This window comes from Cygnus olor, chromosome 14 (genome assembly GCF_009769625.2).
Source record: "Cygnus olor isolate bCygOlo1 chromosome 14, bCygOlo1.pri.v2, whole genome shotgun sequence".
In the NCBI taxonomy this organism is placed as follows: Eukaryota; Metazoa; Chordata; class Aves; order Anseriformes; family Anatidae; genus Cygnus; species Cygnus olor.
In genome coordinates, this window is record NC_049182.1 from 5023772 (window position 1) to 5036301 (window position 12530).

General features: G+C 47.5%; 1 protein-coding gene across 3 annotated transcripts in view; it reads right to left on the bottom strand.

The window, feature by feature from the left end:
* The window catches only part of RASGEF1C (RasGEF domain family member 1C), a 128258-nt gene that overhangs the window by 31037 nt on the left and 84691 nt on the right, over window positions 1-12530 (bottom strand). For all 3 annotated transcript variants that reach the window (XM_040573382.1, XM_040573383.1, XM_040573384.1), the window contains 2 exons: window positions 2254-2436; window positions 511-633 (listed from right to left, as the gene is read on the bottom strand). In XM_040573382.1, coding sequence (XP_040429316.1) covers window positions 511-633; window positions 2254-2430 — 300 coding nt within the window. In that variant the 5' untranslated portion in view covers window positions 2431-2436. The remainder of the gene's footprint in view (window positions 1-510; window positions 634-2253; window positions 2437-12530) is intronic.

Below are 12530 nucleotides of genomic sequence, written 5' to 3' on the forward strand. Positions count from 1 at the left end.
CAGCATGGCTGTGCAGACAATCTGTCAGTGCTGGCAGCGGGAGGTTAGTGGGTAGCTGCATGCTGTTACGTGGCGTTCACGGTGACAGGTAAGGCCAAAGGGAACTGTTATATACTGTACCAGAAGCAAGAAAGAAAAAGGTCAGACGCATTAAGTAAAAATGGGAGAGGGAGCAGTGTGCCGACATCTGCAATTGACAGTGTGTGAGGTTTATGTCCTACCTCCTGGCATCCTGCAGGCTTCAAAGCCTTAAAGAAGTTAGGAGGGAAAGTCACCTGGGAAGACTGAGACAGTGGGAAAGGGAAATTAGAAGAAGATCTGAAGTGACTAGTGGCTGGAGCACTGCTCTGGGACATGGGTACTAAGATGCCTCAATGTCAGGATCTCAGCAACAACCGTCACACTTATGAGAATGTTTCATTCAATCCGAAGGGAGGCAAAGCCACAAACCAGAGCCCCAGAACTCTGTTGAAAATGCCTCACATTTTTCTGATGTAAAGATGAACTAACCTTGTCCAGCACAGGGTCATCCAGCCGCTGCTGCTCAATGCACTTGTGACAAACTCGGGACAAAAGCTCATGGGGTTCGATGAAGAGTCTGGAACTCAGCAGGAATGTAAAGATATAGGCTTTCTGTGGGAGAAAGTCAAGCAGACCTGCTGTAAGCCAGCCACACAGTGGGTAATATTAGTCATAAAAGCCCTGAACTCCATGGTTTTATTTCCACTGGCACAGACAGAACAGAGCTGTGTGTCTAAAAGCCATCAATTCCTGGCCCCTTCAAACAGAATGGGTTGCAGTGGGCACAGGAGGCAGCCGCATCTCCTACCTCCACGGCATCCATGTCCAAACTTTTCTTGCCCAAACCCTGTGCAAAGGTGCAACGAAGACTGTGTGTAGGTCACTCTGCAAGAGCTAGCCCAGGTATTGGATACAGCACCAGCAGGAATGCACAGAGACCACTGGAAGCTGATCGTGTAGACTCAGGCATCCCAGTGCTGTACAGGGCTGCAAGCTCAGAAACCCCCAGATGAATCACATTTTGTACTGCCCTGAAGGTCGCTCTCTGCCTCCTTCAGGGAACATTTCATTTATTCTACTAACTCCCCAAAATACGTTTCTATCAGCTAAACTATACCATGTGCAGCCTCACATCGGTAAACCTGAGGGGAACAGGCCTGTTGGATAAATCCTTGGATTATTTAAAGTATTTCTGCAGTGAAATTAAAATATATGCATGAATCCTCAGTCATTTGCTTCCCAACCCACCCTGGTGCCTGGATTATCTTCTTTCCCCCAGACCTAGCCATGCTCCTGAGCAGCGGGTGCAGTATTTCCTATCACACATTGCTTAATGAAAATCTCTCAGACTAATCTGGCCATTACCTATTTTTATTGCCTTTCTGTTCTTTTTTAATTAACATGCTTCTTTATTACTTATTTTTAGCTGATCAGAAACTGAGCTGCGGGTAATTTAAAACACGCTGTCTGCTCTGCATTGATAACTTTAGTAGTTCTCTAAACTGCCCAGAAGTCAATGCTACTCCGGTGCTTTGAAATACAAGCCTTTCCACAGAGACATATTAGCACTTGAAAGTCTTCCAGTAAAACTCTGTTCTGAATTCCACTGAGTATGTGCAAAATCCAGTGAAGTCAATGGCTTTCAGGACCATAAACCTGCTCATGGTTTAAATCCTCACACTGCTGATGAGGAAACACTGAATATTCACTGATGGAGTGAGGCTTAGGGTCCAGATCCTGCTGTCCAGTGACTGCAAAGTCACTGTGATCATAACCCCAGGTAAATTAAGAAGCGACCAGAAGCAGCGTTTCTGTTGTCACTGAGGGAACGCTTTGTACGTGCAGTGAAACCTGGATGACTTCAGCAGCTACTCAAATTCAGCTAATTTAATGCCAGTTCAGATTGGAAACCTTTTGCTTCAGTCTTCATCTAAAACTCTCTGGGATGCACTGCTATTTCTGAAGTGCTCCTACTGATAAATCACTAATTCATCATTGCCACAGCTTCTCCCCCTGCCCTGTTCTCTTACTTAAAGGCAGCATCAACTCTGGGAGCTACTTTTTCATGGAAACAAATGCAGAACAGTAAAACAGCATTCAAAGCAATTCATTAACATACCCAGCCTTTACATAAGCCCTCTTAATTCAAAATTGAACACATTTGCACTTTTGCATAAAGCTCTGCCCCAATTCATCAAAAATAAACTGGTTATTGTACTGTGAATGGCTTACTTCAGGGTAGTAATCAGTGGTAGGTATGAGATGCTGGATTAGAGCATCCAGAGATGCTGAGGTAAGGTTTCCATCCTGGAAGATCAGTCCTCCTTGTTCATCTTCTTTTGCAGTATGTAGATGAGGGCTGAAGCTACATGGGGTAAACATACTGGTAGAAGTCAGCGTTTGGGGCATGCCTTCCTGCAAGAGAGAAAAGCTCACATCAGGCAAAGATCCGTCAGGTTCACAGCCACAACCGCCTTCAGGTTGCTTTGAAAACCAGAAGCCAATAATGAGAGCCTCCTGTTCACATCCTCTCCTCATTATATCGTCTTTTAGAGTTGTCATTAGCAGATCACACCTGTGATAGGAAATACACAGGAAAATGTTTTGATTTACACCTTTGGATTTAGGGTAAGAGGGAGAGAAAAGGGGATGCCAGCCTGGGTTTGCTCAGGAAGAGCTTTGTGAAATGCTCCCATGGGACAGGAGAGCCATCACAGTGAGCAAGTGGTAGCAGCAGCAGCAGAAATCAATTGGAGGAGGACGGAAAAATAGAAAGAGTTGGAGAAACGGAGAATGTGGGAGTTGATAAAGAGATTAAAGGGCAAAGAAGAGAGAAGCGAGGAAGAGGAAGAAGGCAGACACCTGCGCTATTTTTGGAGCCTGAAGCTAGTCAGCCCTAGATCTATACTTAGGTACTAAGTATATGCTTCAGAAAGATCCTGAGCAGTCATCAGCTTCACTAGAGCTGCAGAGTCCTCAGCACCTTTGAAAAAGAGGCCAGGCAAACTCGCAGCACGTAGCCCAGTTTCAAGCTCCCTGTATTTCAGTTCTCTGGGCTGTCCAGGTTGCATTCTGAGCTCTATCTCAATGTTGTGGCTTACAATGAGCTTTAAACGTTTCTTCTGTACAGCAAAGTAGTTTTGTTTCTGAATTGGTGCAGGGAGAGGACAGATTTTGCCCTGAGGGCTTTAAAGCAGTTCCAGCTGTCTCCGAAAGCCCCCTCAAAGCTCTGCTCTCGGCTAGAGGCTGGGCTGCAGGACAGGGACTGGGAAAAGGACAGCGCACGCTCGCTCCCAGGTCAGCAAATGCATCATCCAGACCAAGGTTCTTTGAACGCACAAACCCTCTGTGACCTGACAATTTGCTTCGAGATTTGATTTACCTCAACAGGAGGGAGGATGGGAAGAGATGACAAAAGGGAGGAGTCCTTGAGCCAATCTCTGCTCCCCTGAGCAGCTACAAAACATCTCCCAGGACCGCAGCTCTCCTTCCCGAGCATAACCTCTGCCTGCTGGAAGAGCAGGATCTGCGCCCTGTGGCCTGCAGGGCCAGCACCCGCCTCCCACGCAGGGAGGCACAGGGCCACAGGCTGACGCCGCCTGCTGCGACGGCTCGTCCTGCCTGCTGGTGCTCGGCCTCAGGCACTCAGCAGATACACCTTTTTTTCCTGGCATCCTTCTCTGCCATTTCCTTCACCCTGCTCCATCTCGTTTTCTGCCTCTTTGCCATCCCACACAACTTCCAAAGCTGCCCCACGGATTTGGCTTACAAACCTGAGCTCACGTTTCTCCCTCACGCTTACAGGGCGTGCTGTACCCCTGGCAGCCAGCTCAGCTTTAGTCCCACGCACGACATTTTGTAGTTACTCCTCCGAAGAGCCCCGCACGCAGAAGCACCTCTCAGCCCGGCACAACCCAGCTACTCGCCCGGGCTCAGGCTGCTGGGAGTTGCCAGCCCAGAGCAATGCTGGCCGCCGAGGAGGGGAAGGGCAGCGCCCGTAAGCCAGGCCGGGTGCGAAGCCCCGGGAGATGCCGGGAGCTGAGCCCCAGCACAGCGGGAGATCAGGCTGTACGAGCAGAACTGGGGTGGCTTCACCCTTCAAAGGAGGGACCGAGAGCCAGTGGCGGGGTTACGGCATCGTCTGGGAGGCCGGGAGCAGGGCTGCCTCTGGGGTCTGCAGCCCAACCAAAGGGAAACAAACTCCTGCCTCAACTGCAAGGCAAACGAGATGGCGAGGATTTCAGTTTAAGGACCGTAATATCGAAACGTCATCCCAGGCAGAATGAAAGTTGAAGTATCCAGTTTTAATGATCGTGCAGATGTGCCTGTTAATAAGGCTCTGAGAGCAAGTAATTGCTGCTTTTTGTACACAGCTCAGACGCCGTGTAGTAAATGGGAGAGACTGCCAAATCCCATTTGTTACTTCTACCACGCTCCATGTTACATCTTGTTTCTATGGCAATAATCCCAAGAAAGATTACATGTCCGTATAGATCAAGAAATAAATCTTATGGACATATACCTGTCTAGATGACAAAAAGAAAAAGTTAAAACAGCTGTGAACTTACAGGACACATCCCGGCCTCGCTGTAAAACAAAACTCAAAGTAATGATTTATTCAGTGCAATCCCTCACTGTCAACGCCATTTTTTATTATCAAATAGAAACATATCTGAACAGGATATTGCCTGAACTTTTGCATCTCATTACATGAGAAATCTTGCTGAAATGCACAGTAATACTTTTTAAAAAGTTATCTTTTGTTTTTTTGACTGAATAAAACCAGCTGTACAAACGTTGCTGAGACATCCTTCTCGGGTACTGCTAAGAAATTAAATTTCACTTCATACTGTGAAGTTCCTGGTCTGATCTCAAGTTTTCAGGCGAGGCCTGTGTCAGATCTGAGCTGGTGCCTGGCTGTCACCTCACTTGCCACTGAAGGGAGTGACACTTCTGGCATAAATGACGTGCCTTTGTTGCAAACCTGAAGGCTTTAACTTCATGGCTTTTGGCTCACTGTTGTCTGACACTGTTACCCTCAGAGCAGGATGAAGACCAACTCTCCAGAGACCAAAAACCCCCTGCACTCCTCATCTTGGTAAGAACTAATGCTGGCATTCCGCAGACAGGAGTTTAGGACGGTGACTTTCCTGCTTGCGACACCTTGTTTCTTTTTCTCTTCATGCAGCTTCCAAAATGGTCTTCCCAAAAGCTCTAAATAGAAATAAGATCTTGCTTTGAAACACTCCGAGTGTGGGACTGGCTGCAGTGGGCAGAAGACGGGGTTGTGCTGTCAATCACCTACAGAATACAGAAACAACGAGGGAAGCACTGAGAAAGGAAAACGAAGAAGCAAACAAGAACCTGAAGGAGATTTGCCTTACTGTACCAAGTGGTTTGTACCATGGAAAAGGTCGTTGGTAGAGGTAGAGCCAGCCCCTCTCAGGGGAGCACAGTGAGCGGCTGAAAGGCACCAAACACAGGCTGCAGGAGGGAAATTCCTGCTGAACTAAGAGAAAATCCTCCCGAGTGCAGAGTGCAACTGGAACAGGGACCTGGGGAGGAGGATGTTCAGTCTCCATCCCGGGAGATTTTCAGAACTCAGACAAACAAGGCTCCAAGCACCCCGAGCAAAGTTTGCAGCTAATCCTGCTCGGAGTAGGGGCTTGGATGAGAGACCACGAGGGTCCCTTCTGATCAACTTCTCTGTGATTCTGATACGTCTCTCTCAAACCAGTGCAGTATTTCCCCATTTCTTGGCTATATCGTAAGTAGGGAGAGAATATCCCGTGGGGGAGTGAAAGCTTCCTTGTTAGTGTAAACCATAACAAGTAAAAATCTAGTCCAGATCATAAGATATTTGTAAAAAAAAGGTCCATGTTGGGTATAAAAACCTTTTTCTACTTTACCTGGAAATAACAGCCCAGAGGTGGCCACAGACTCCACAGTATTTCAACACACTGATGAAAGCAGGTAGCCCACAGACATTTCTCACTACAAATTATTGCTGTTCACACAAAACATTTAAGGACTTGATTCATTGAGCCAAAACAAGCAGCCCATCACCAGTGCCTGGGAGAGAAGCCACCCACAAACTCCACACCAACATATATCTGCAAGCGTCTTAAAACCTCTGGAAAAGCAGCACCCACCTGGAAAACTGAGCAGGGCATGACTTGGAGAAAGGGCTGCCTAGCCACGCACTGAACAGGGACCCAGCAAGCTGCAGGAAGCCTGCCTCTTCTTCCACTCACATTTCTCCAGGCTCAATTCAGACTGCAGCAGGAGAGGTCTGGTGGGCTGGCGGATAGCTAAGAGGCTGACAGCTCGGCCTTCCTCCTGCTAGCTGGTGATCACGGCAGGGCCACGAAGGTAAATACCTGACCAGTGGAGCTCCACTGCAAGGTAAATACCCCAGCAGCATTCTTCAACTCCACTGCCTGCCATCACAAACGTCCCCGTAGCAAGTACAGTTAATGCTTATGTGGACACAAAATGTTCGGGAAACATTTAATGTGTTTTTCAGCAGCTTTGATGTGATAAGTGTTTTATCCTTTTATCAAAAACTTAATCATACTGTTTACTTTTGATCTCCATTTCATCTCTGCCTTCCATCTGCTCTGCTCCTCTCAAGGGGAAACAAGAGCTGGGACCATGTGACAAACAGAGTGGGGCTGCAGACTTATCTTCCCACCCACTTAACTTCCAGATTAACAAAATAAATAAAACCCTTCCCACTTCAGGGATGAAAGGCACAAGCTTTTGAAGATCTCCCACCAGAATTACAGGAGCTAGAGAGGATGGTAAGGGAAGGTGTGGAGGCTGGGGTGTCCACCTGTGCCATCAGGGAGGCTTCGGTTTCGTTCCCTCTCCTAACCATGACAGCGGGGTCCTCTTTGCAAGGACGCAGGACACGTGAGGCAGTGCCCAGTGAGCACAGGCAGGCACTCACCAGGGTACAGGAGACCCGAGGTCATGCATAACCTGGCAAGGCACAGACTTGAACAAATATCCCTAATGCAGAGCAAGGTGGAGTGGTTCTTATTCCCATCTGAACAAAGGTGGCAGATGTCTCGCATCCTGACTCAGTCCTGCAGAAGTCTCTATCGAGCAAGCTGTCACCAAAAGCCAGAGAGTTCAAGGAAATGAAGATGGTACACATTGATTTTTGGGGGGAAAAAAAGAAAAAAGAAAAAAAAAAGAGAAAAAAAAAACACTTCTGGGAGAATTCCTGGTCAGCTTTAGTAATCAAGCCTATTATCCAAGCATTGCCGATATCTCCACGTGACACTGGAAGAGCTTTGCTGAAGGATTTGCTCTGCTTCAAAAGCATCAGCAGCTGATGGAGCTGATGGAAGAGAGAAAGAATCACAAGAATCACAAGCAGCTACCACCTTCTCTAGGTGGATGTTGGTCCAAGTAATCCAATGGACGGCATGGGTCTGCAGCACAGAGCAGACATACAAACCTCCTTCAACGTTTAGCTGCAATACCACCAAACCCAGGTGCTGTTGGTTCTATTTCACATGCAGGTGAATCCTGTCCCCCCAGAAAGTCACTGCTGTGATGGACAAACGGTAGGATGGGAAACCAGAGCCAAAGTTGGTCTACTTCATGCTGCAGGTGGGAGAGGAGCCAACTCCCAGTCTATTCAGTAGACTGAGGTCCAAGCTACAACCAGAGCTACCAGCTAGGTAGCCTGGAAACGACTTTGACCCCTAAGCTGAGGCTCAGGTAGGTAACGACCGAAACACAAACAATCACACTGCGGGGCAGGTCGCACCACGAAGGCAGGTTTTGAGTCGTCCCCGTTGACAATTTCACAGGCAGCCTGAAGGCAGAACCCAGAGCCACGAGGCTCTGTCTGTCTGTAGATGCACTATTTGGCACGAAGACACTTTATCAATGATGGCTGAGAACGACAGACACCCAGCTTTAAAATTAGACTGGAGATGCTCTTGTAGGCTCATTATGCCAGCTTTCATGTTGTGCTAATTGTCAGATGTAAACACCAGCATTTATGTCTCAGGTTTAGAGCTCCCAGTGCCTCCTTGCTGGCAATCATCTTAACTGTGGTGTTACAAACTTTGGGGGACTCCGACACCACGAGAACACATCCCCTGCTTTGTCCAGCCAAGCAGAGACTGTCTCCTACAAGTGCCCACATATCTACCTCCAAACAAATGGTGATACCACGGCATATTGCCAAACCAGGGCAGGGAGCAGTGTCAGCATGCCCATTAGGAGCTGGGGGAGCCAAAGATCAGTGCTTCTAACAAAAGCAGGGTTCTTCGCCAGCAGAGAAATCTAGGTTTTTAAAATGAGTCTTTCCTAGGTGAGCTCTGTAGGAAAATGAGTGTTTGTCCAAGTAGGTCTGCCTAGGATTACTGTAACAGAGCTTCAGGAACCCTTCTGCTGGACACCGGGAGGTGAAGGAGATACAGCCTCTGTGCAAGGGTCTCACCTGCCTCACTACCTAACCACTGCTGTCATCCAAGCCCTACACACCGCTGGGCTCAGCAGAGACTTCAGTAACACATGCTCATTTTTCTTTACATTAATTTCAGTAATTTTCAAGCTATTCATCTTTGCAGACAAAAAAAAACAAAAACAAAAACAAACAACAAAGCAAACAAACAAAAAAAACCACTAAACTTTGGAAGATAATCACGGTGAGTTAAAATTCAGATTTTTTTTCCTATTTCTTTTGTAGGGAGCAAAGCAGCAGAAAGAGGAGAGAGAGAACTCTGATGTTTCAGAGAACAAAAGAAAAAACACCGCAAAGTAATTGCTTCCAGTTGTCAAGGCCATGGTTGTAAATATTTTTCCAGCAAGAGTACCTGGCATTAACAAACTCATAATCTATTTGATGCTGATGCAATTAGGAGGCTGGTAGCAGATGTAACTTTCTTTTCACCTTTTCAACAGTTCATAAAACATTCAATTTACAGTCCGCGAAGTTGTGAGATTGCAGAAAGCTCAACCTGTCAATCCCAATACTGCTGGAAATGGTTAAATGAGCAATATAATGAAGCCGCACAACTTACAAACACAAAAGAATCAGAATGGAAAAGAACCATGAGATAGAAAAGGTGGGGAAAGAACACTTAACTGCACTATTCTCCCAACTCCATAGCAATGATTGCATTTGGACGCGGGCCGGCTCTCTGCCCTTTCCTATCCATTCCTTGCACCGGCTGAGGCACTGCTGAGATTCACATGAATGAGATCGCAAGAGCAGCAAGTGAATTTCAGGGCTTTGGTTTCTGGGTATCTAATCGGAATTAGATGACAATTCTATTTCCTCTGATCCCATCTGGTTCTCACCTCTTATTCATCTCCGCCCCCGGTCAGTTCCCTAAGGAATTCACCCCGCAGCCCTCCCGTGCAGAGCCTCCTCTGGGTGCTGTGGATCAGGAGGCAAGCACAAACCCTCCTAATCCAGATTTAAGGGGAAAACCCAAACCAAAATGCCCTCTGCTGTATAAAGCAGCTACAAACCTGCACACTGAACAATTCTCCTTGCGTTTCCACCTTCCCCATGGAAAGTGCTCTAACCAAGAGCACCCCAAGATTCGGCCCAGGAACAGGGCCCGGCACCTCCAAACCAGCACCTACATCACCCCAGGAGTGACCTGAACACACAGACAAGCCCTCAGGTCTCTGTCCTGTCCCTGCTGGCACTCGGACAAGGCACAGAGCCATGCTGCTCCGGGCAGGCACAGGAAGCAGGCCAGCTCCTCCTTTGCAGCAGCCCTCCAAAACCAGAAAGGCCCAGCGCAAGCAGTGCTCACAGCCTAACTCCATTCCCCTAAGGACACTGCAGGACGATCCAGCTCAAAACCCACAGAAATTACTGGGCTCTGCCTCTCACGTACTTACCCTGAGCTAGAACAAGAGCTTTTATTCTCCGAGATATGCACATAACTGCTTTCAAAGGCAGCCAAGAGGAGTGCGTGCCTACACCTACCAGCTGATTCTTTGCCATCGTCTCAGTGAGAGCGATCACAGCTCCTCTTGTACTCGAGGTTTACGAGAAACATCTCGCAGTCAAACTACTACAGTGGAAAAACCACTACGCTAACCAATTACCTCCAAATGTGACAGACGTGGCTCTGAATGAGGCCCAATTTGTAGGTAAGGAGGAGACATTAAATCAATTACCAGTACAGGGCAAGCGAGAACAAGGTCACCTTGCTGACGGAATATTTCTGTTTATGCTCCTGTCCGAGTATTTTGCTCGATAGTGAAAAATGAAAACCTGATTATCATGAATTTGGTAGACTGGGCTGAAGTAGAATGTAAATCAGAAATGAGGAGATTTATGGCCAATTAAATTGAACTCCAATCAAGATCTCATTCAGGCAACAGTTCCCTGGGGGCTTCAATTTGTTAGTGCCACATTTTTTTAATAACTTTCTTTTTCATGTAACATCAGCAATAATAAAAGCCCTTCAATAGCAAGCGGAGCAGCGAACCCGTTATTTATCTCAAAATGCCATCATCGCCTGGGATCAGAAAGCACTGCCAGCACGCGCTGCCATCGCTCGGGAACAACCCCCCGCAAAACTGCCCCAACGCAAAGCTTTTTTTCCTTAGTCTCAGAACAATTTCTCTTTTCATTAAATTGGTTCAAGCCTGAAGTATTTCTCCTGAGTACGAGCGAGCTGGCACTAACCCTGGCACGAGATTGAACGCAGCCTCTGCTATCTCGGGCTGCCTGCACGGCGTAGCTGCTGTCCCGGTGCTACCTCTGCGGCGCGGGGCCCGTGGCGTATCTGCGCCTCATCACTATCAGACTTTTAGTAAAGGAGAACTCCCATCAGGGTACTGCAGATGCCCCTGACAGCATTCAAATGTATGCTAAAGACAGCAGTCTGGATTTCTCTCGCTTCAGGCAAGGAAATCCATTTTCTGCTCTAACCTGCCGCCTCTCCCCTCACGCCTCCCCCTGCCTCCCGAGTTCCTGGTGAAACCCTTGGACAATATGAAGATTATTCTGAGGTACAGGATTTTTTTTTTTCCTTTAGGGAAAGGATAACTGGAACATAAATGGAGTAAGGAAAATGAGAGTGCTTAGAGTGGGATCGAGTTACTATAGGTTTTGTTAAAGGCAGATTTGTAAAATTGCCCAGAACGAAGTCCGAGCTCAGCCAGGCGTGGACAGCGAGGGAAATCCCGGAACAAAACCCTGCCGGCAGCGTTCCCAGAAACCACCGACAGCAACAGGAGCCTTTGGCTCATTTCAGTCACTGCTGATGGGCCACCACTGTGACTGCCTGGAAATCAGTCAACACTTGGTTCTCTTGCTTAGACATAAGCGGTGAGGAGAGGAAGTTTTTTTAAGGATAACTAATAGCTGTCAGTCTGAAGGGTCGGGTGGTTTTGTAGGGCAGTCCGGGCTGCGGCATCATCAAAATCACGCTTAGAAATGAGAAAGCTGTGTTGGGAATTGTATTTAATACCTCAGCCCAGGTGTGATGTTGTGACTGCCTGCAGACCTCAGCAGCTGCCTCCTCTCAGGAACTGCTCCTTCCAAACCAAACCTGGAGGAACCACAGAGGCTTGAACGCAGCGTGGCAGAGTCCAGCCCCTGCAACACCGACAGCTTTGCATGAGCGAGGACGCCTCTCCCCATCTAAATGAATGCTGTCTCCACCGCATGCTGTCAGAATTACAATAGAAAGCCCGTAAATAAAACAAAAATGCAGACTTAAGTCCTCCTCTCATGACATCTTGGTGAGAACAGGCCCTGACAGGAATAAAAACCCTCCCACACTAAGCAAAGCGCTCCTGCTATTTATGCAGGAGGAAGAAGGAAAGCTGTATATCAAACAAATAATTACAAGAGCAGCTTTATCAGTCCCTGCTGATTACTCTCAGCTCGGTTTGATGATCCTGCCAGCGCTCCGCAGGTTGTTCAGAGAGGTGCGTGTCACAACATTTCACTCGCGGTTCTTTCATTTATTAGCACCTACTGCTACCTGTCTCGTAGTCAAAAATCTTAGCATACGTTTAGAAATCGGTCTCCCGGAGCCTGTCAGGGAGGTTTAAAAACCTATAAATCATGTTTTATATGTACACATACACCCTCAGACAGACTTCGCATGCATATATGAATGCATAATGATGCATTTTGGGCTCTGCACACGCACACACACACATATATATGCACACACAGAGACACGCACACGTTTTTATATACGCACACCCCCACCCCCGTATGTAAATACAGCAATTCCAGTACCTCGCCTGTCACTGCTCTAGTTTGGGTAGGACATTTCATTTGATTTTTTTCTCCAAGTTTGCTCAAATGTTTAATTTAAGAGGGTCTAATCTTTTTCACAGAAAGCGTCAATGTCTTCTGAGGAGCAACGTAAGCTCTGCCAGTCACCAACGTCAATTTACCTCTGCTGTTAGTTACGCTGTATTTGAGCGATGCTCAGTTACCTGGTTAGCACAAACGCCTCATGGATGTGTTCCTAGTGCCGCGGTTTGCCAGCACCCCC